Below are 24,880 nucleotides of genomic sequence, written 5' to 3'. Positions count from 1 at the left end.
CAAGCTCTTCAATATTTTCCCTTGCCCATTTTGAGACCAAGTGCCAGTAAAGCCGGCCTCAAATTCTCTCATTTTTCGATATGTGGACTCAGATCTGAATCATACATTTGCAGCAGGCACCCAGCTGTGTTCTCTAACCTACTAAAACTCACCTCTATGTCAAGGCTGGAACACCAATTTTCAATTGTTTCTCATATGGAACATTTGTTAGAATTCCACTCACTCTGTTCTTGACATATATAACCCCAGGTAAATTATCCGTCAGAGGCAATCTGTCTCCTGCCCCTTCTCCTCCACCTTGATCTCCTGTCGGGAGACCTGAGGCCTCTCATGAAACAGAATTGGCCTGAGAGACACCCAGAGTCAAATGCTACAAGAGCTAGATAGAAATAGATTCGACTTTATTGCTCCCTTTCCCAAATACTCAGGCAAAACACCATCAATCTACAGTTTACCTGTGGTGGCAATGTTTTTCCTTGAGTCAAGGAAGCAAAGCCTTGTCACTGCATTATTGCCCTCTGTGTCTGGCTCGAAGTTTGGGGGAGGCTGGTGTGCCATGGAGTGGGTGGAGCAGCTCCCCTCAGCACCGAGAAGCCTTTGAGGTTCTTTATCTGTGACCAAGACAAAGTCAGATGTCTAGATGAAGAGATTCACCTGCTGTTTAAGCCAGTGCCAGTGCTGAACACACCAGAGCCACAGAAGCCAGGCCAACCCCCTTCCTCAGACCCCCAATCTTCTCCCCGTAACCCCCAGTTTGAAGAGCCAGTTGACTCCATTTTTTTCTTGCATATTCCATACTCACTTCCTTGGTCCTTCCTTGGTATAAATTCAAAGGGATGTCACATCATATTTACTGCTAATAGCATAAGGATCACTACATATTCTAAAAGAATGTGCTTTTAATACCATAGCATTTCTAGCTTATTACTCATTAATGCTAATCTTACAGCTATGGAAATGAACATGAAATCCAATGACAATTTTATGTGTTTATATGGTCATTTTTTACAGTTCTGTTTGTTAGTGAATTATTCTGCAAATATGATAATGAATATGAGATCTAATGACTATTTCTATGTGCTTATATGATCATTTTTAAAGAAATGCTGTTTATTAGTGGTTATTCTAAGGGTGAACAGGTTGATATTATAGCCAAAACACACTAATGAAAACTGAGATTACTCATGTCAGAATCTATGAACCTTCTTCCCATCATTATGAAAACTAACCACAGAGGTATCTACAACTTTTCAAAGCAGAAATCTCTAGCAATACCCATTATGTCTTTTTAAAATTTGGTATTGAGTTTCTCGCTTCTTTAGTTCTCTGGGTCTTTAATGCTAGTCACAAGATAGTCACTACACAAGTGCATAGTACTCTCAAAGGCCACTGTAGAGAAAGAGGCAGAATGATTTGAGCTGAATCTTAATGGTTAACTTTTTGTACAAGAAACAGGTCAGAGCTTTGTGCCTACACACAAGTAATCCCTCAAACTCTTAAATTGGTTTTCTTACTCTCAATAAATCTCTTCCTCGGCTTTTATCCCTTTCTCCTTCCCTCCCTCGTTGACTCCCTCCCTACCTCCTTCTCTCCCTCCCCCCTACCACACACACATCTCATGGCTAGTGCTTTTCTAAAGCTGAATTCATTTCTTGAGAGTTCATCCAATTAAGACAACAGAATCTGGCTTCGTCATGGGAACAACATAGTCATTACTCAAGTAAATTAGTCTAAACAAAAACCTTTTCAAGCTCTTAAAAAAATAAAAATGTGAAATGCAATTGTCAAGACAGTTTACTTAAGTAGCAAATATTCATGTGCTCTTCTAAAGTCCCCTAAGATACAATATACACCTTGTGTAATGACCCTCACAGGTTTCTGAAGCAAGGAATAATTTAATATTGACAGGTGGTGACATAATAGTTAATTCCAGCTCTAGGCTGGGTCTGAACAGCCAATTGAGGGAACACAGAGTCTTTCTTTCCAAAAAAAGGACACCCAAAGCTCACTCAAAAGCAATTTGGCAACATATATTGGCTAAATCTAAATGAGATAAAAACATGAGGCCTGTTCAGTGCTATCAGTAATGTAGAAATGCTGAGGCAGCATAAAAAGAAGAAATGGCAAGCATGGAGAATTTGCTACGCCAAGTAAATCTCCAGATCCTTTGCACTCAGTGACAAGGAAACAATATCACTAGTCCTTTGTGCTTATATCCAATCATGTATAATTTATGAAGCAAGCTGCACAGAGTCTATGCATAAACATCTAGGTCCACTGTGGTCTGACTCAGCCCCATTATTTTCATTTCAAACCTGCACTCACCTAATTTGGAGTTGAGCTGTCTCTGGTAATCAGGATGAAGGACATAGTAAGCATTCTCTGTGCTATTATTCCACAGAATGATTTCTCCATCATAACTCCCTACAAGAGCCAGGATAAAGAATATAAATTGTTAGAAGATGGGCTATAAAACCCATACAATGGCAATCAGAGGAAGCCATTTCCAACATGTATTACACAGTTTGGTGTATAAGCAGGACTAGTCTCTATATGTTGGAGATATGAACATTAATAACCAATAGTTTTGTTATGTTTAGATCCACAATCCTGACAGTGATCTGTATAGCATATGTGTGGAAATTACAGTTATCACCTTCAATTTTAGAGGCAGAAAGCCTTCAGAAATAAAGGTTCTACAGTTAAATAACTTATCTTGAAGTTCACATTCTATTTGATTGCTGTGGAGGCTTGTGCATGATATTTAAGTCCACTTGATGTCATAATTTCTTCATCTGTAAAACTAGCTTAATAACTATTTATCTCGAAGGGTCATTCTGAAGAATGGAAAAGATATCAAATGGTGCTGAGAACATTGTTAGTACTGAAATGTGTTCATTGTCATGGTGATCTTCTTAGTAAGAACAAGCAAATATAGTCCTCCTAGACTTCTCTTCCTTGCACTACGTGTGTCTGTTTTCATTCCTTCTCTCCTGTATTTTTCATTAAAGAGTACCTTTTCTAATACTTAAACTCTCCCTACATAAAGCCCTTCCTTACTGTTCTTCTCAGAGAATAAAGACCAAATAGTGAGGATGTGACTAAGCCTGTCCTATAGAGGAAAAATAAAACAATTTCCTCATGTCTGGCCTCAGTAGCTAAGCAGATCAGCTCCCTACTGAGCAGAGACTCAATGGCAAGTGTAGAGTCAAAAAGAAGAGCTGGAAATGAGGTGCTTATGGCACTTTCTTGGGATTTTGAAACAAAGGAAAACCCCACTAAAATCTATACTCTCCTATAGAAAGCAACCTGTGTAACTCAGAAATTGGTTACAGGGGCTGGAGTTCAAAGTCTGGAGGATCATTGCCCCCTATGAGTTTGAAATTATTTATTTGTATAGTGTTTGAACAAATGTTTTCACATAGAATCAACAGCATAAGAGGTTTTCTGTCCACCAGTACAATGGCACACTACAACACCTTCACAGTAATGGCCACACAGCAATTACTGTCTCCACCACATTCCAGAAGGATGTCCAAAGGCTATAAAAAAAAAATTCAGCTACAGAATTGGTCCTACTAGAAAGCAATACAGCAATTTCTTTCTTTTTAATTATTATTTTTTGCCAGTCCTGGGGCTTGAACTCAGGACCTGAGCACTGTCCCTGGCTTCTTTTTGCTGAAGGCTAGCACTCTGCCACTTGAGCCACAGTTCCACTTCTGGCTTTCTCTGTATATGTGGTGCTGAGGAATTGAATCCAGGGCTTCATGCATGCTAGGTAAGCAGTCTACCACTAGGCCACATTCCCAGCCCCCAATAGAGCAATTTCTAAACAAAGAAATAGTGGAAACTTACATGCACATAAATCAGTGGAAGTTCAATAGTAATACTTAATTTACCATAAGTCTTTTCACTTAGTTCATGGTATTCTGGGCTCTATTAAAAACTCAGACTGCCAAAAATATAAACTTTAGAATTTCGCAAAGACTTTTGAAAAGACTTTCAGAATCTATCTTTAAGAATAGTTCCTTTGACCAGAGATAGATCACAGTGATAATGAATACTTTCCTAAAATGCACCAAAGCTCCTATGGGATGAATTGCTTTAAAGGCATGGATTTGTAGATGTTTTAATATCCTTTAACCAACATTCTTGCAGCTATATTAGGCTAATGGGTTAATATATTACCAGTACTAAACATCTCAGTGCCATCATAGGGGGATTGGTACCCAGCAGGTGTGGTGTTTGTCTCTTGGAAAATAAAACCAAAAGTAAATGTCTACTTAAATATGCCAAGAAATATGTCCTACCTTACATTTGTAATGTCTCCTTTAAAACCAGCATAAAGAGAAATTATTATCAGCCAGCCCAAACCATGACTTAAAATTTAAATAACTCACACGGCATTATGCCTTGGCTAGTGGTAGTACCAAGTGTGAAACTGGAGAACCATGATTGGAAGTGACCACCCCGTCTCAGGGCTATGGCCCTAGAAATAAGGACTGAAGGAGGCTGGCATGCATGACTGCTTCTTCATGTGGCAGTTAAGGAAAGTCTTTTATAACAAACAGTACAAGAAATGTACCCAAGGCCTAATGTAAGAAACTCTAACCTCTCCGTACATGACTTTGACAATAAATAAGAAAAAAAGGGAGCCCTGGCAAACCAAACTGTCTGCAACCAATTGTACCGTGAGAGCTCAATTTACCTGTAGCAAGAGTTTGAGGAGGTAAAAATGCGGCACACAAGACATCGTCGTGGTGCTTGCTTCCTCCTTTCCATTCTTCACTCGGGATGGAAAACTGATTGAAGTTCTGGGGTCGAAACACAGTAATCGTTCTAAGGAAAAGTAGAGTTTAACTGAATTTAAAATTGGTATAGCCATGGAGGAGTCCTTATTCACTTGGATGGCATGATTTCAGAAAGCTGAAAGACGATGCTGTGCACTATGTTATCACCTCTTGTCATCCACAAGATCACGCTTCCCACTTTGGAACTGATCTCCCATTATTTTTTCTTCACTACACTATCAATATTAAATGTCACAATGTTAATTATTCTTTCACTACCACTAATACCAAGCCTGCTGTATTTACTTATCAGATTCATTACCCATTTCCAAGACCCTAAAGCAAAGTTAACCACCAAGGGCGTGAAACTTAAAAAGACCTCAATGGAGACAATAACAAAACATAATATGTAATATATTAATATATGATTTAAAAAATAAATATTTGCTGAATCGGGCTAAGAATTATTCCTCTATTTAAGAAACATAACGAATGGTTTTGCTACTAGTATTACCTTGAGTCTATTGATGCTTTAATGATGCTACAAGTAACTTGACATCCTAAAATTAGTTTCATTTCAGGGTAACTCCATAGGTGTATGGTTTTTCACTTTTTTCTAGATAGCCAATACATAGCCATACATGGCCAAAGTCGTTACCCTTTGAGGACAGCAGGAGATGAAACAGGTCAATCCCTCTGTGTCTACTGTCTCTTAGCCAAAATTCAATGACAAATCCCTTTTTGCCAAGAGACCTATTTAAGTAGATGGTGCACTAAGTATATTCAGAGAACACCCCCTAAAGGCACAAATGACATTTCCTAAGATGGTGCAAAGAGCATCCATTCTGATATTTGACCTTGTATGTCAAAATGTTGAAAAAATAATGGTCTGTCACCTTCGCCTGAAAACCTACCCTGAAACTGATATGAAAAGACAGTTGTCCTCAAAAGTACCTTAAGAATCTGCACTGGAGTTGTCACATTTCCCTTTCAAAGATAACATTTTTAAGTTTGCACTTTTGCCAAAAGTTAAATTAAACTTCAGAATGGAATAGAATAGGATTCTGAGGCACTGATTCTTTTTGGACTGGATGCTATTTACTAGTGTCATTTGAAATCCTGAAAGTACTGTATGGGGTCATTGTAACCTTGCAATGAGGACCACCCTTCTAAATCAGGATTAAGATGGGATAATCAGTTCTGAGAGCCCAAAGTTTCCTGCTAATTGCAAATAATCGTGAAAAGGAAAGATGAAGGGAGGAAAGGAGGGAGGGAGAGAAGGGAAGGAAGAAGGAGGAGGAGGAGAAGGATGGAAGTAAAACAACCCTATATGTGTTTGTGTGTGTGTGTGTGTGTGTGTTGCTAGAAAATGAGTGAGAGACCTCTCTAGTGTAAAGCACATACATCATTGCGCTATGTCTCCAGCTTGAAAAATAAATTTTAGACCAAAATTCAATCATGTAGAAATGGCCAAGGGAAAAATACAAGAACATAATTAATTGTTTCTTTGAGGGTTAGTTGCTCACATATTTTTCATCTAATTATCATAAGTCTTGTTAGTATCTACTACTTGAATCATTATGTTTTAGGCTTTTAAAAATGTCTCAAAAGCAAAGAATGAATCTCACATAAATTCATTTTCATTTGCTTTCCAATTTTCTTACTAATATAAGTGGAGCCAAATCATGGTCATTGGAATAAGTACAAAATTGGATTTAAGATTATTTCTTTCTGAGCACTGTTAGCTCATGCCTGTAATCCTAGCTACTCAGGAGGCTGAAGTCTGAAGATCATAGTTTGAAGCAAGAGAGTCCACGAGACCTTATTTCCAATTAACCACCAGCAAGCTGAAAGTAGGTTTATGACCCTTGTGATAAAGCACTAACTTGAGCAGCAAAGCCCCTCATTCAAATCCCAGGACAAGAAAAGACACACACACACACACACACACACACACACACACACACACACACAGAATTGTCCAACACACTTATCCTTTCCTTAATTTTGGAATGCTTATTTAAAATAAAAAAGAACTACTTTGGGTCTTTCCATTCTGATTTTGATCCAAATTATATAAAAATTAATTAAGTCATATGGGTAAGCGCTCCTTACTAAAGCAATGTATTAAGAGTTTAATAGGTCTCAAGTGCTAAGTTTTATTTTAGAGTCACTTCACATCCTTAATGTCATTTGTTTACAAAATACTTGAAAATTCAAGTTAAGCCTGAGATTAATTATTCTAATTTTTAACAGCCTACAGGAAACCTGTATGGGTTGTTAGAAGACTGAGGTTTAGGGAAAAGAGAAAATAATCAAATCAACTACTGTTTTTTACAAATCTAATTTGAAGGATGCTACTATCAATAATACTTTCATAGCTATTTCAAATTACATGAAATATTCTCTTTTTGAAAATATGTATATGTCCAAATATTGAGGAGATACTCTTCAAGAAGGTTTCTCACAAAAATACTTTCTATATCTTACAGAAATTACATGGTATATGCTATAGCATAGAGTGTTAGTATATATTATACCTATAGTGTGTATAGTATATACTACATAGTGTGGAGAGTATAAAGAGTAGAATATAGAGTATATGCAGTGATTAGTATGTTAATATGTGCTCTTTAATCATTGTGTGACATATAAAATATATTAAAATATCTCTTGAGCAGGGCACTGATGGCTCATGTCTGCAATCCTACTTACTCAGGCAGCTGGGATCTGAGTATTAAGAATTGAAGCCATACAGGGCATAAAAATTCATATGACTTTTATTTCTAAAAAAAAAAATCAGGAAAAAGCTGTAAGTGAAAATATAACTCAAGTAGTAGATCGTCAGCCTTGATTAAAACAAAAACTCCAATGGATAGCAGGTGCTAGGCTCTGAGTTAAAGCCCCAGTCCTGGCACAAGAAAAAGCCTTCTGTATATCATAAATCTAAACAATTTTAGTTGCCAATTATTTCTTAATAACATGGCAGCGAAAACACAGGGATCTCTCCTTTACTCAATGCAAAGAAATAAAGCGATGAAACTACTATTTAATGAGATGTACGTATAGGAGCACAGAATTTTACAGCAGGTTGAAACCTCAAATCTTCATGAATATTAATTATATTTTATTACAACTATGCATATTAAATGCCTACTTTGAGCAAATGCAAAGATAATTGTTCATCTACTCATTTAATTTTTACCAACATAAATATAGACAGCTACTTAAGAAGGTACTTTTTAATTGACTCTGTGCCACTTCACAATTTTGTCTCTAAGTATGGATCTTGCTTAAAATAACAGGCAATAAATTTACACATTTTTAGTAATTCTGAATTAGGGGCTTCTTTTCCTGACAGATAAATTACCTGGATATGAGCGACCATGTTCCTGGATAGCAAACATGAGTCTCTAATTCAGACTATATACAGTGCCATTTACTATATCCTGTTTGGTATGCTGTGTCCCTTGCTAAAGAATTCATGACTCTGTATTCATATTGCTGTAGTTCAATCCATATTCCTACCTACATTTCCATCTATAGTTCCTTTCTAGATGCAATTATTTTAAATATTTATAACAAGTAAAAGGAGAAACATGTTAAACCAAATGTAAAGTACTATTAGATAATACAAGAAGTGTGGTGTGGCTTAATAAATCTCTCTAAACCTTAATCAATTCATTAAACAACTATATTTGAGTATTGAACATTATACAGAGGTAGATAGACAGATAGATAGACAGATGGATGATAGAGATATCTTTAAGTTAAATAAAGCTCAAAAGGCTGGAGAGAACAAGCAAAAGGGAAATGACACATTGTCATCTATCCCATTCACCTTGAATGTTAAAAAGAGCGCCCTAGTGGACAAAACATCCAGATAAGTCTTGAAACAGGCACTAATTTAAGTAGTAAACTGTATATGCATTTCCAGAATGTTGAAATAAGGGAAAGAGAGAGGATGTAGAGATATGGAACTGCATATCTTAAAGAAGGACCCTGGGTTGACAGGTAGACAATAGAATGTGTAAAAATGAATCTAGAAAATCAAAAATAAATTCAGGCTGGGTTGAGGGGGTATGTCTCGATTATTTTATAGACACTCTGGAAAGTGTTAACAAGGAAGTAACATAGAACTGGCTATGAAAGAAATCACTGTAGCTAAAATCCACCGAATCGATGTAAGCAAAGGGAGGTGGGCTTTGATGGAGGAAGGCAGGAGACCCAGGCTGAGCCATTCATCCAGGTAGACACTGCGTTCTGAGGAACACAGTGGCAATACTCATGCAAGCAGACTTAAGAAACATTTTGGCTGTAAAATAGCTCTGACTTAGTGACCACTGGGTTGTGAAGCCAAGTGACAAGAAAAACCTCAATGCCTGACCCACGACCTGAAGGCTCCAAAATGTAAGAAAAAAGTAGGCTTGAGAAATGGGAATAAGTAATGAATTTAGTTTCAAACATGTTGTGTTTTGGATTTCAGACCCGACTTCCTACAAGCAAATGGATAAGTAAGCTTAGAGAGGATAAGCTAAAGACAGAGAGTTAATTTATCTACAAAATATTGCTCGTCTTTGAAGATGAAAGTAGAGATTAAGTCAGATAGTGTGTGTCTTGTACAATAGTAAATCTCACTGCACCATAAATTTAAAAAAAAATCAGATGGTGTATTTAACTACCTCCACTCAATAACTGTAGTTTCTCTTCTATCCTGGGCAAAATTATCAAAGCAATCTCTGTATTTACACAGAGCCCAAAGCTAAAGCTATAGCTTAACCTAACAGGCTCTCTATGGAGTTCACAGAAAGCTTAATAAGCAGACTGTCAATCTTCCAGTTCCTGCTTCTCTAATCACTGAACTGTTAAGGAGCTAGCTTAATAGCCCATATTTTTCTAGCTGTAAGCAAACAAGCGTCTGCTAGATGAAAGCTACCCGATAGGCAGTCTCCTTGTGGGGATCCTGCCAAATCCACCTGAAAGAAACAGCTCTCACGCAGGAAATACAACTTATAAGCCCACAAATAGAAAAGCAAAAATAATACAACTAAGAATGTATTCATTGAATTTCCAATTCTACCTAAGGGATACAACTTCTGACAAGATTGAGAGAGACAGAAAAGAAGGAAGCTGGTAGGAACGGCCATTTTCCTTACTCCTGTAAGTTTCTCCACTCCTCCCCCCTGGGACTATACAAAGTGAGGGTTCGCCAACATAGATTACAATATCAGAAACATTTTTTACCACTTAAAAAATTTTTGATAACTTGATACTTTTTTTATATTTTCCTATGTAAATAACCCAAAAAAGAAGCTCTTACATTTGACATTAATTTCTCACTCTGGTAATCTAAACTAATTAAATTATATCTCCAAGTTGGGGCTCATATTGATTAATTTATTTAAGTTCCTTTTTTAATGTTCAAAATTGGAATTGAATCAACTATTCCAGCATGATAATAGGGATTAAGTGTCCATTCCTATTGCTTCATTATAGCAGTCTTCAAGCCATAAGCTGTTGGCGTGATTATACCTTGGTTATCCAGCATAATTGCAGCCAGGGCTGTTCAGAAGCCATGTCTTTCAAAACTGAGGATGATTGAATTAGTGCTTAACACCAAGTACAATAATCTAATCTGAACTTTGTCTCCTTAGTGCCAATCTAACCTCAAAAAGCAAAGCAATGTGTGACTCAATAGTTGCTAGTTTCGGGTCAGGCGTTTGGCCTATTGGTAGAGTGCTTGCCTAGTGTGCACGAAGCCCTGGGTTTGAGTCCTTGGTACCACATACACAAGAAAAGCTGGAAGTGGCGCTGTGGCTCAAGTGGTAAAGTGTTACCCTTGAGCAAAAAGAGCTCAAGGGCAGTGTCCAGTCCCTGAGCTCAAGCCCCAGGACGGGCTAGCCTGTCTATGTTCAGTTCATGAGAAGCTATTTTTCCTATGATTGATAAAAATCCTCAAATAATACACTCTGGCTTCCTAGATATAAAATCTGACATAATGCTAACTTCAGACCATTGAGGTCACAATTCAATGGCCAGCCACATTGAGCAAATTACCTATTAGAATGGAATGTGAGAAACAACTAAATTCATAGACAAGGTATGCTTAAATATCAAACACTTTCATTTTCCTGGTGCTCACACAATACCATAGAAAAGGCCTTGTTTATGATCCCTTTGTTCTCTCAGGATGAAATAGGAAAAGAAAGCAATGTCCCTTGTGAACCAGCTCCTAGAGAAGTAAAGTAAGTTGTGAAAGGCCATTGCATTGAAAGAGGATGCGCATACAAGTCCGGGGACCATTTCCCTCCAATGGTGCACTGGAAATCAGAGAGAGAAGAAAGACTGGGTTTCCTTTGACGTGGAAGAAATCTACCTTACATGTTAAGAACTCGTTGTCTTTAAGATTTGGGAGACTTTTGGGAACTCCAGTCATGCTACTGTTAAATCTTTATCTGAAATTTTTAAAGCAAAATTCAAATTCCAAAGCCAGGAGAAAGCCGAGTAGCACTTTTTTTTTTTTTTTTTTTTTTTTTTTTTTGCCAGTCCTGGGCCTTGGACTCAGGGCCTGAGCACTGTCCCTGGCTTCTTCCAGCTCAAGGCTAGCACTCTGCCACTTGAGCCACAGCGCAGCTTCTGGCCGTTTTCTGTATATGTGGTGCTGGGGAATCGAACCTAGGGCCTCGTGTATCCGAGGCAGGCACTCTTGCCACTAGGCTATATCCCCAGCCCCGAGTAGCACTTTTTAAAGCCACACATACAATGTGATCTGACCATATTTTACTCACTAAGCAATCAGTCAACTCCTCCTAGAGTTTCACTCTCTTGAACAAGTAACAGTAGAATGACACAGTCAGCAAAGATATCTGGGTTCTTTTAGATCTTGATTCAAACAAAAGCATTCTCATCTTATCTTCCTATCATTTTAAACCTGCATGACATACCTTTCCCAGCCTACCACGAGAATTGTCTTCTTCAGAACCAGGATCTGTGAAATATCTACAGCACCATCCTGCTTGACATTTAATGTGTGGTGACAATGTCCATTGAAATCCCACACCTTGAAGAGAAAAAGTAAAACCATCTTTGAGACAGAAAATGAAAATGTCTTCAATGAGTTACACAACTTAACTATTTTAAACTTTTGCATTTACATTCTGAACTGGGATTGCTTCTATTTGGTTACAGAATAATTAAAGAGAATTCTTTTAAATAATTGAGTTTATTACATTTATTATTATAACACGGTGATTAATTACACATATGATATTACATGTGTGTGACAGACAGAGCTATGTGCATTAATGTGTGTGTATCTCAGACTCTACTAGTAACTCCATTGTTGTAGTCTATCAGTAGTTGATTTGAAGATTTTATATTTGTGATTGTTTTAAGGAAAGAAATTAGATAAAATCTTGAAAAGCCACATTTTGGAGTTTGTTGAGAGCCTGTTCCCTTTCCTTATCTGTGACATGGAATCCACACTCCCCATGTGAGCTTGCTTAACAAAATCCAGATGTAGCTCAGACCCTGGGCAGCAGGTGTCGTATTCTGTTTCCCATCTTCAGGCCATGGTTCCAGCAGACAGGGAGAACTAGCCAGGCCCTATCCTACAGGAACAGGTAAGTCTACTCTTTCGGCTCAGGCAGTAATGACATAGGACTGACTGACATATGAGGTTAGCCACAGTATGAAGCATGGCTGTCATATCCTGTGCAGAGGACAAATTGTCATCATGTACCAGTACTAAAATGCACATTCCCTTCACACTTAAAAGTTCAACTTCTAAAAGACAATCCCACAGATACACTCACCTGTGTGAAACAGAACATTGTCAAGTGTATCTTCTGGCATTATTTACCAAGACTGAAACTTTGAGTCAATCTAGTTGTTTATTAGTGAGGGAGAGAATCGTCAGAGTGTAGAGTGTTTATGTGGTCATATATAATGCTGCCATTACAAAAGATCAACTAGGGACTGGAAATATAGCTTAGAGGTAGAGTGATTGCCTAGCATATATGAGGCCCTGGGTTTGATTCCTCTGTGGCACATAAAAAGAGAAAGTCAAAATGGAAAGACTTGGAAAAAATCCTACTAAATGAACTGAGCCAGACCCAAAGAAAACATAGACTCTATGGTTTCCCTCATCAGGAATAATTAGTATAAGTCTAGGATAATTCTAACAGAAGATCACAATAGCTCAAATAGTTATGTACATATGAACACACAAGATGCTACTAAGTGAAATGAACTCTAAGTTATGGAAACAAGTGGTATGTCATTGTTGTTCAACATACCATGTGAAATTATGCCTTTTATCTTTTGTCTTTCTTCCCCATGGTTTTACCCCTGATATCACTGTAACTGATTTGGGTAACCTGGATATTGTATATACATGTGTTGGAACTAGGGAAGAGAAGGGGAATATCAAAATGGGGAGATAGAGGATAAAAGACAAACCAATGCAACAGCAATACTTACAAAACTATTTGCTGTAAACCAACTGTACAACTCATAAGGAGGAGGGAAATGGGGAGGGGGGAAGGCAGGGGAAAATGAGGGAGGAGATAACAAGTTGGATAAGAGATGTATGCACTGCCTTATGTATAAAACTGTAACCCCTCTTTACATCACTTTGACAATAAGGAAATAAGTATTTTTTTAAAAAAGAGAAAGTCATTAAATAAAAATAAAGATGAACCGGGCTGCAGGTATTGCTTAGTTGTAGTTCCTATATGCAAAATGCATGGTTATTTCATCACCAGGATCATAAAAAAGAAAAAGAAGGAAGAGGAGGGGAAAAAGATGAGAAGGAGGAAGTAAAAGAAGAAAAAGGAGGAAGAAGATGAGAAGGAGGAAGAAGAAGAGGAGAAAGAAGAATATGGGGAAGAGAAGGGGGAATCCTCTTCGTAGTCTACACTCTGCCCAAACTCAATGCATTCTGCTACTTAGAGCAAGTTGCTTTTCTTCTTTGAGTTTACACTTTGTAAAATCAGGAAATATCAATGCCAGTCTTACAGATTAGATGTGTGTGCTGAGTGTCTGTGTGAGAGAGAGAGAGTATGTGTGTAAGTGCTTACAACAGTGCCCAGCTCATAGGAAGCACACATGAAAATTACTTAACATTATAATTTTACACACTTCTCTGAACCCATGTCCAGGAGATGGAAATGCAAAGTGTTCACTAGCAGTGGGCTGCCATCCGCATGCCCTTGGGCTAGGAAAATGCTCAGGAAACCACGAGCAGTGGCACCTCAGGGGAAGAGCTGGAAACAGGACGACACAAAGGCTTTGTTTTATACTGTAGAGCTCTCCTATATTTCATTTTTATTATATGCATGCATTATTTAAAACATTCATTTAAAAACAGATCCTTCAAAAACATGACAAATGGGGCCATAATTTTAACTCTTTGGTTACACAGAACCTGATTTGGGATCCTAAATTATACATGAAGTTAGAAAATGTCATTCATTCTTATTTCCTCATAGGCTGTGGCTAGAACAGCTTGATGCTTATTTATGTGTCCTAAATATGCAGAGGTTGTCAAATTTCCAAATTCTATTGTGCTACTGTGATAAAGATAAATACCCCCTTCAAATTTAGTACTTATTCCGATAAAAAAAATCCACATTTCTCTTTGAGATGTCCAGACGTGTGCTGAGAATTTACAGATGAACATACTACTGCCCATGTTCCTTTATTTTCCACCAGCATTGTTCTTAACCAGTTCCATGTAAAATGATTTTCACAAAGAAGTATTACAAATTGCTGATAACCTAGGTTCTTCTAAAAACCATGGCTAGGAACATTGTAGCAACAGTTACTGGTGGGCCTTAAGCTGTACTCTAAAACCAGTTCCTTCCTTTGCAAGGTGAATCAAATGGGACCCAATCCATTTCACATCCCATGACTGGGGGACTAGTCATTGGCATGTGCCTTTTGACAAAGATGGAGATGCAGTTGGATACCCTTCACAGATCTTACTAGCTCCCTATAAACTAGTTGTTCTACTGAAATTTCCCATTCAATATCTGATTCCTTGAGCCTTGCAGGGAGGGCCAAGTTCTAGTGATTTCCAGAGATCCTCACTCTAGAAATTCTCACCCTAGCTCTTCCTCACACAAGTGGTTACCAACCTGGAATTCACCTGCACACTTGCTTCAAGTCCTCAGATATTCTAATGATGATTATGTGACCTTGTTAGGTAGGCAGAATAAAGAGGAGTGAGTGCCACATATAACATTGTTTCAGATAGCAAGACTAGATAGTATCGAACCCAGATATCTAGCCTTGCATAAAAATCTCATCCTTTAACAAAGTAAAGTAGTGTCATCCTCCCAGAAGACATAAATTATAGCTTTATAAAAAGAAAACTGGAAGCAATAAGGTAATCTTAGTTTTGCATGGGTAATAATATTAACTATCCATTGTTATTATATTTATTATGCATGTTTATGACTTTTCCTTTCCCTAGATTACTTCCTCAAAAATGCAAACTATTTAATATTCATTTAAGTGTTCATTTTCTGAAAAACGTGCATCCATACCCTTTTTTTTAAGCTGATGTAATTTCCATAATTATTCGCGACATAGGATTATGAAGCTGAAGAATTAGCCAAAGCCTTTGAAAATGAGTCAGTCTTCTTGTGTCTCTGTGTGTCCTTTATTCAGTACCTGAGAAAGGCTTTGTAAAGTAAGCCACATTACACCTTCATCCGAAATGATGTTTTCCCTGAACTTTTTTTTTTGCCAGTCCTGGGACTTGAACTCGGGGCCTGAGCCCTGTCCCTGGCTTCTTTTTGCTCAAGGCTAGCACTCTGCCACTTGAGCCACAGCGCCACTTCTGGCCTTTTCTATATATGTGGTGCTGAGGAATTGAACCTAGGGCTTCATGTATACAAGGCAAGCACTCTTGCCACTATACCATATTCCCAGTTCCTAAATGATGTTTTCATAAAAATCATTTATTTATTTTATTTCCACTAAAGTTTATTTTTCCAGTAGCTTTGTTATTAGATGGTTTAAGTATTCAGCTCTGGTGTCTGATCTCTTTCCTCACAAGGCCACGAAAAAAAAAAAAAGTGAAATCTGTAAGTTGTGTTTCCTCACTCAGGATGGGCATCAACTCGTATCTGGAAAGAAAAAGCCACGCTCCCTTCGCACCTTCACAGTCCCATCTGTGCCGCCAGTCAAAAGCCGAGTCTCATTTGCATACAGGGCCATGGTGCTGATTTCTGCATTGCCATGGCAACCAGTAAACTGATTGATTTTCTGCCCGGTATCTATCATCCAGAAGGAAACAGCAGACCCCACATCAGCGCTGATTACCTAAGAGAGGAAATAACATTGTTGAGAAATTAACAGTCCCAGAATCAACCATCATATGTGATTTAGGCGTTTCCAGGGCTGAGAGACCGATCAGTTACATATTTGTAGTGGGTTTCTCTCCTTTTCTGCTAAGCCGGTCTCATGTCAATGTCTAGGCTGCAGCTGAGGGAAATGAAGTCATGACTGTCCTTATCAGAGAACAGAAGGAATTTGCTCCTTCTCCCCAACACTCCACTTAGTGTCTAGAGGCTCTCCTGAAGTCAAATCCTATAAGAAATAAACTCATAAATCTTTCACATTAAGATGAGAAACCACATTTTACTAGTCGTGGGGCTCTGACACTATTTGTGATGTGAAAAGAAACAGTTTATTACACTTCCATTTGCATTCAGAAAAGAAGCACTGTCAGCCATTATGGGGGGAAAGCTAATTTCAACAAATGTTTAGCGTTACTGCTGTTTTATGACATTACTTCCTTGCTTGGTTTCTTTTTTTCTAATGCTGTGTGTGTGTGTGTGTGTGTGTGTGTGTATTCACACATACACACATACATAGACATATATGACCACTAAATACAATTACTGCTGGGTAGCTAAACACCAGCAAGTACAAATCTACATATGTGCTCCAAGACCAAGTCAACCAAGAAGCATTGGAATAGGTAGGATTATATTCAGCACTCTGAAAAGAAGAACTTTCTTTTTTCAATCCAACAATAGCAACTACTGACATTTATTGAGTGATTTCCCTGTGCCTGGCACTTCTAACGAGCTTTCCATATATTACCTCATGTAATTCTCTCAGCTATGCTTTCAAATAGGAACAATTATTATGGTCTCCTCTTTCAATTAAATATCCAGTCAGTGGAATGGATGGTGGGTGTAAAGAAGCAGAGGAGATAGAGGCAAGTCACGCAGAAGGCTGTCATGGAAGATAGGAAAGTGTATTTATGGAATTCCAACCCATTGTGTTGGTTATCTCATTTGATCTTTACAAAAACTCTCAAGCAACCTTACAACCATAATTTTGCCAATGAAACTAGTCAGTTAAGTACTACTTTTCAGCTTCTATAACTAGTGAGATCATGGTGATAACCATGTCATAAACTTTACATCTATCACAGCATGAAAGATAAGTAAGGATCATTTACAAGAGAAGAGGATTTGGATAATATTCCAAGCATGCGAAACAATCAAGTTCAGGGAGCCAAGCACCAGTGGCTTACTCCTACAACCCTAGCTACCCAGAAGCTGAGGTCTGAGGATGACAGTTTGAAGCCAGTCCAGGCAGGAAAATGTATGAGACTCTTCCCTTCAATTAACCAGCAAAAAGCAAGAAATGAAGTGATGGCTGAAGTGGTAGAGCACCAGTCTTGAGCAAAAGAAAGCTAAAGACAGAGCGCAGACTGTGAGTTCAAGCCCCAGTACTGGCATACACACACACACACACACACACACACACACACACACACACACACACTTCAAGAAAGGGGCCAAGCTGGAGAAGAAATTTTGGAAATCACTAGTGCACAGCTCAAGAGAATGTAGAGTAGTTGAAAAAGAACTGATTTCATTTGGAGAGAATGTATAAGTTGCCTTGATTATCTGAGTCCATGATTCATGCAAAAAATTAACAAACAGTATTAAGATTCTTAATGAGGCAAAGAGTATTACAGAAATTATATTGTCTGGTTTGAGAAGGTATTTCTACTAGTAGTACAAATCACAAAGACCATCTAAAGATGCATGTAACAGTAGATGTAAGATATTCTTAGCTAATAAAGTAGTTCCAGAAGTTTAAGGAAAAGGAGGTACTATTTACCACTATTTATCTGCACTTATGTTTCAGCAAAGAACTAATCATGAGCACATAATCTTGGTTAGACCTTATTCCCCTGAAATTAAAACTCTGATTAGAAAATTTCTTAAGTCATCATGTTAAGCTATATACATACTGCACCTTTTCGCTCAGTGAAATCCAAGTACCTCAACTATTTCATTATTAAGCCATGGTGTAATTTGTAAGATGAATGAACTTGCATCTTCATGATAATGTGATCTAACACTTTAATTATCATTTTGTGTTGCTGAGCTGACTGTGTTTCCACTTGGCTTTGTTTGTGCAACACAGAGGCCAGTGAATGCCCAGCCTGGAGGCCTCCGTGAAGCTGTCAGCTGCCTGACCAACTGATTGTCTGCTCTGGAGCATTAAGGTCAGGCATGTTAATTAACCTCTCTAAGCCTCCATTTCCTCATCCATAAACCAGGGATAATCATAGTAACTAGCTCAAACCCTCATTATGGGGTCTAAAGAAGTGAAGATTTGCAAATCACTTACTACAGCGGTAGATAAGCCATAAAATTTACTTGGAGTTCGTATTCTATATAAACCATGTATCATCTCTCAGTCAGGTTCATATCACATTTTATTTTTTCATTTTATTCATTTACCTACTTTATGTACTTAAGTATGCGTGCATGTATATATATGTAAGCATATACATGTATATATGTATATACATATATGTATGTGTGTATGTGTATACATGGAGGGAGTATATGTACATATGCATCTATGTATGCATGCATGCCTGTGTGTTAGTGCCAGAACATGAACTCAAGGACACACATTTGCTAAGTTGGCTCACTCACTTGGCATTCTATCACTTGAGCTATACCTCCAGTCCTGGCTTTTTGTCTCTTAATTGGAGCTAAGAGTCTTTAATTGGAGCCTGCCTTTTCTGCCAAGGCTAGCTCTGAATCTCGATCTGCTAGGTCTCAGCCTTCTGGGTAGCTAGGATGACACGTATGAGCCTCTGACACTAAGCCTTTATATTATTTTTTTCAAATTCAAGTTAACTTTTTGTCCTTTTTTTTTCTTTATTGTCAAAGTGAAGTACAGAGGGGTTACAGTTTCATATGTAAGGCAGTAAGTACATTTCTTATCCAACTTGTTACCTCTTCCCTCATTTTCCCCTGCCCCCTCCCCCTTTACCTCTTCCCCCCATGGATTGTACAGTTGGTTAACACCAAATGTTTTTATAAGTGTTGCTTTTGGAATGGTTTGTCTTTTTATCCTTTGTCTCTCGATTTTGGTATTCCCTTTCCCTTCCCTAGATCTGATACACACATATACAGTATCCAGGGTACTAAGACCAGATACAGTGATAGCAGGGGTAAAAACAAGGAAAGGGAGTACTAAAGAAAAAAAGGTACAGCTTCACATTGCATGTTGAAAATAAGTACAACAATGATATACCATTTGTTTCCATAATGTGGAGTTCATTTTTCTTAGCATCATCTTATGTGTTCATAAGGGCATAGCTCTTGGGCTCTTGTGATCTTCTGCTATGGCTAACCTAAACCTGTGCTAATTATTCCCTATGAGGGAAACCATAGAGTCCATGTTTCTTTGGGTCTGGCTCACTTCAGTTAGTATGATTTTTTCGAAATTCAAATTAACTTTAAGAAAAAAAGATTTTGCTTTCTTTTAACCACAACCATCAAGACAGACAGTTACAATCTTATGAATCAGATTTTTCAGATATACACTGACATTTTAAATTATGTCATACCTTTAAAAAACCTTACATATTTGCTTAGGGATTAAAAGCCTATTCATTAGAAAAATGCACAGCTAATGCAATAGCAATAGTCACAAGACAATATGTTGGAAATTAACTACAGTTCAGCCGGGTGGGGGGCTAGGGAGAGAGAAGATGGGAAAAACATGAGGAAGGGGGTAACAAGCATAATAAGAATTGTACTCACTACCTTACATATGTAACTGTAACCACTCTGTACATCACCTTGACAATAAAATTAAATTTAAAATACTGCATGAAAACATAACATTCTAAGCATATTTGAAATTTCTGACCATGGTCCTTTAAGAAAAGATGAAAGGTTGTAATAGACTGTTTTCTTTCTCTTGCAAAGTATTTATTTAGTAACTCTACTACTACATATTTCATTACTACTCAGTGTTTACCCTCTAATGGCAACGCAAGAGCAGTGTGAATGTTTAAATGTTAAAAGGGAAGACTTGGGAGCTGGGGATATGGCCTAGTGGCAAGAGTGCTTGCCTCATATAAATGAGGCCCTGGGTTCGATTCCCCAGCACCACATATACAGAAAACGGCCAGAAGTGGCGCTGTGGCTCAAGTGGCAGAGTGCTAGCCTTGAGCAAAAAGAAGCCAGGGACAGTGCTCAGGCCCTGAGTCCAAGCCCCAGGACTGGCCAAAAAAAAAGGGAAGACTTGCTCACTTATTCCAAAACTAGCCTCACCCAAGGTATCTGTCCACCTTCTATCTAATAAAATCACTGGACCAAGAGTCAGAACAGTTCACTTTCTGCCATGTGGCAATTTCCTCCCTGCACTCCTGGCTGAAACCCAACACACTATTCATCAGTTTTCATCTCCTTTCTCTCTTCATTTAACCATTTCTCATGAAATCTGAATCAATAGTGACAACAGTGGATAGCCAGTCTGATTTCATTTTATGGAAATCTGCCTTCCAGTCATGCTGTCTTCAGGAAAGCCATGTGTTGAAACTGACAATGTCACAAACATACAACCAGTGTCAACCAGAAGGGACCTTAACTATGACAATATCATACCCCTGGAAGAATAGCGATGCAGGTGAAAAGATTTCCAAGTGCAGCAAGAGTGGTGAGGCTAACAAAGACAGGGGTCTGTCTATTGGCCAGTAGGGAAATTAATTTTAGCAAGCTATTTTTATCAGTAATAAAGGCCAGGAATAAATATATTGGCAATACACCTACATTCCACAATTCGATGACACCAAATTCTTTTAAGTGTGTGGTTTATTTCAGGCTATGTCCTATCAAACTAAAACCCTGCAAGTGAAGGACAGGGCCTCAGTAGTTTGTAAAACAGGTGATGTCCTAAGAGCAATATTCTGTAGCAAATGGGCCTCAGGAGCCATGGCTTTCTGATGGGAACATTTCTATTTTTTTGTATTGGAAATAATAACTGTTTAATTATGTATAGGTTCTTTTTGTCTGAAACTGTCACTGCAAATCAGTCTATTTCTAGATGCATAAGGCTACCACCACGCTTCACAATTTCAACAACAGTTGTCTTTTGCATACGTGTGTGTATACGTATATATATTTACTATCTTTAAGTAGGATTTGCCATTCAGTAGAGCAAGTTTTTAGTATAATGCATCTTGATCAATGTCACCCCTTTCAACATTTTTACCCATGCCTTCCAAGGCACCCCTACCCTCGCTTTTCTTAATTTGATAGGATATACATTGAATTTTGACTGCATTTTCCACCTCCCCCTCTTCTCACCATTCATCTCAAATCTTACATCTATGTTAAGAGCAGAAACAGAACATTATAGCAGCAGATGTCATTGACTCCGGAGGGATGGGGATATTTGATTTCACTGCTGTTCATAATTTTATGTTTTAGACAGTGTTATTTATGGTCTCATAATAGAGAGCAAGTTATCTCCTTCATTTCCATTTTGTATCAAATCTGTGGAAGTTCCATTTCAGTAAGTAGATGAGGAGAAGGATGATATCTCAGAATACTGACAGAGACCAAGAATTCAAATATGTTTAAGGCAGCTACTCTCCATATATTGGCCTTGTTGATGAGATCACCTCTTCCTAGACTAATTTGTACTTTAGTCTCTTAAAATCACTTCTTGGAATCATTGAACTCTTGTAATACACAAGGCTCTGAATCTAAGTACTGGGTCAGTGAAATGTTCTGCCTTACATGCTGCAGGAAGTGGGGGGGGGGGATGAGGAAATGCAAGATAAGAATAGGGGGAAAGGCAGGATTCAGGTGGCTCACACCTGTTATCCTAGCCACTGGGAAGGCTGTGATCTGAGAATCATGGTTGAAGTCATCCCAGCAGGAAAGTCCATGAGACTCTCCTCTCCAATTAGCCACCAGAAAACCAGAAGTGGCACTGTGACTCAAATGATAAAGCACTATCCTTGAGCACAAAAGCTCAGAGACAGCACTCAAGCCCTGAGATCAAGCCCCAGGACAAATGCATGCATGTGTGTGCATGTGCACACACAAAAGCACATATATTATAGATTATGTTCAGTGGTGACCAGAATTATTGGGAAAAATAGAGCTGAGAAGGAAGCAGAGAGTATCGTGGGGTCAGGATGCAAAAGTGGGGTTCTGTGAGGATTCTCCAAGGAATTATTTGCAGAAAGACATGACAGAATGAGTGATGCAGGTGCTTTGGTGCAAAGAATCCCAGGTGGAGAAAATAGCAATGCAAGTTCCTGTGGCAGAGGAGCCTTAGCGGGGCTATGCAGGCTTGTAGTCAGAGTGCTGGAGGCATGGCTCAGCAGAGAGCGCCTGCTCAGCAAGAACCAGTTTCCGGTATCATCAAAACAAATAAGTAAATAGACACCCCAAAGAATGCAAGGTTATCATATGCATAAAAATCATTTCAACTAATCAATGCTCTTCAATATTAAAAACTATTAAATAGTATACATTAAGCATGCATATATCTATTTATATAGAAATATGTTTATATTCTTAACACAAACAAGTATCTATATTAAATATGTATTTTCAGTTGTTATTGTAAATATGATGTATAGAGAAGTTACAGGTAATGAGGTACATTTCTTTTTTGAATAGTGTCACCCCATCCGTCCTTCTCTCCCAGCTATAATATATATGTATATGTATATATATGTATATATGTGTATATATATGTATATATGTATATATTTGTATATATATACATGCACTTATATAAGACTAACTCGTACAAGGTGCTTATCATATCAAACTCCAGGGAAAGAAATTGATGTACTGAGGAGTGAGAGGTCATTTTTCACCATGTACTTTTTGCCTTTTGGGATTTTTCAACCTGTATTATTACTTATCAACAAGTCACATTAAATAAGTGAATGTCTATGTGTCTGTCCCCGTGTGCATGTGTGCATGGTGTATATTTTGGCACAATCTGTAAGCTTAGGGTAAGTCATCTGTGTCCACCGAATGAGATGAGATAACATAGTGTCAGGACTGATCTGAAAACTGATAAAAATCCATATTAACAGAAGGGTGGTCACCCGAAGCTCAGCAATAGGTTAAGAAAAGAAAAAAAATTTATTAATCATTACCATGTTCTGTTCAAAACAGAATCTCATTGATCTTGCCCTAAATACAAGCACTAAATGACAAACTGTCTTGCACGGTAAGACAAATTTCTCTCAAGCCTATCCTTGTCTCTTCCATCAGATGTGACAATTATCCAGGGAACTAGTGACCGAATATTTTGAATTGTCAGATCCTTCAATCCCTAAAGAAATTTTGTGCATAGAGGCCAGGACACAAGGCCCAATTTTTAATGGCTAATTTGGTATAGCAATCCCTATGATCCTATGAGAATCAACCCTCCAAAGCAGCACTTCTTTTTTTTAATTTTTATTGTCAAACTGATGTGCAGAGAGGTTACAGATTCATACGTTAGGCATTGGGTACATTTCTTATACTGTTTGTTACCTCCTCCCTCAATCCCCCCTCCCCCCTCCCCCTTTTCCTTTCCCCGCATGAGTTGTTCAGTTGATTTACACCAAACAGTTTTGCAAGTATTGCTTTTGTAGTCGTTTGTATTTTTACCCTGTGTCTCTCGATTTTGGTATTCCCTTTCACTTTCCTAGTTCTAATAGCAGTATTCATGGTTTCCAATGTACTCAGATAAGATACGGAGATAGTGCAGATACAACCACAGGAAGGGATACAAGAGGATCATCAATAATAGAAGCTACAGTTTCACATGGCATGTTGAAAGTGATTACAACAGTGATATGACAATCGTTTCCATAACATGGAGTTCATTTCACTTAGCATCATCTTAAGTGTTCATAAGGATATAGCTATTGGGCTCTTGTGATCCTCTGCTGTGTCTAGCCTAAACCTGTGCTAATTATTCCCTATGAGGGAGACCATAGAGTCCATGTTTCTTTGGATCTGGCTCACTTCACTTAGTGTAATTTTTTCCAAGTCCTTCCATTTCCTTACAAATGGGGCAATGTCATTCTTTCTGATAGAGGCATAAAATTCCATTGTGTATATGTACCACATTTTTCTGATCCATTCGTCTACTGAGGGGCATCTGGGTTGGTTCCAGATACTAGCTATGACAAATTGTGCTGCGATGAACATTGTTGTGCTGGTGGCTTTAGTGTGTTCTTGTTTGTGGTCTTTTGGGTAGATGTCCAAAATTGGGGCTGCTGGGTCATAGGGGAGTTCTATGTTTAGCCTTCTGAGGAATCTCCATACTGCTTTCCCGAGTGGCTGAACCAGTTTACATTCCCAGCAACAATGAAGTAGGGTTCCCTTTTGGCCACATCCCCTCCACATTTGTTATTGTTAGTTTTCTTGATAAAGGACATTCTTACTGGGGTGAGATGGAATCTCAGTGTTGTTTTGATTTGCATTTCTTTTATGGCCAGTGATGTAGAGCACTTTTTCATATGTTTCTTGGCCATTCTCATTTCCTCATCAGAGAAGTCTCTTTTTAAGTCTTTAGCCCACTTGTTGAGAGGGCTATTGGTTCTTTGCAGTTTTGTTATGGAGGAATGTAATTTTTTTAGTTCTGCATATATTTTAGATATGAGTCCTTTGTCTGTTGTATGGCCAGTAAAGATCTTTTCCCGATCTGTGGGCTTTCTGTTTATCTTGCAAGCTATGTCCTTTGTCCTGCAGAAGCTCTGCAGTTTGATGCAGTCCATTTTG

At 38.2% G+C, this 24,880-nt stretch overlaps 1 protein-coding gene across 1 annotated transcript in view; it reads right to left on the bottom strand.

Moving 5' to 3' along the window:
• Positions 1-24,880, bottom strand: part of Wdr49 (WD repeat domain 49) — a 110,567-nt gene that overhangs the window by 35,928 nt on the left and 49,759 nt on the right. The window contains exons 8-12 of the mRNA XM_048345848.1: positions 15,957-16,121; positions 11,735-11,850; positions 4,709-4,839; positions 2,326-2,424; positions 456-611 (exon numbers count right to left, since the gene is read on the bottom strand). Coding sequence (XP_048201805.1) covers positions 456-611; positions 2,326-2,424; positions 4,709-4,839; positions 11,735-11,850; positions 15,957-16,121 — 667 coding nt within the window. The remainder of the gene's footprint in view (positions 1-455; positions 612-2,325; positions 2,425-4,708; positions 4,840-11,734; positions 11,851-15,956; positions 16,122-24,880) is intronic.

This window comes from Perognathus longimembris, chromosome 5, assembly GCF_023159225.1.
Source record: "Perognathus longimembris pacificus isolate PPM17 chromosome 5, ASM2315922v1, whole genome shotgun sequence".
Classification (NCBI taxonomy): Eukaryota; Metazoa; Chordata; class Mammalia; order Rodentia; family Heteromyidae; genus Perognathus; species Perognathus longimembris.
Note: the sequence above shows the minus strand (reverse complement) of the source record. Positions and strands in the feature narration are given on the sequence as shown.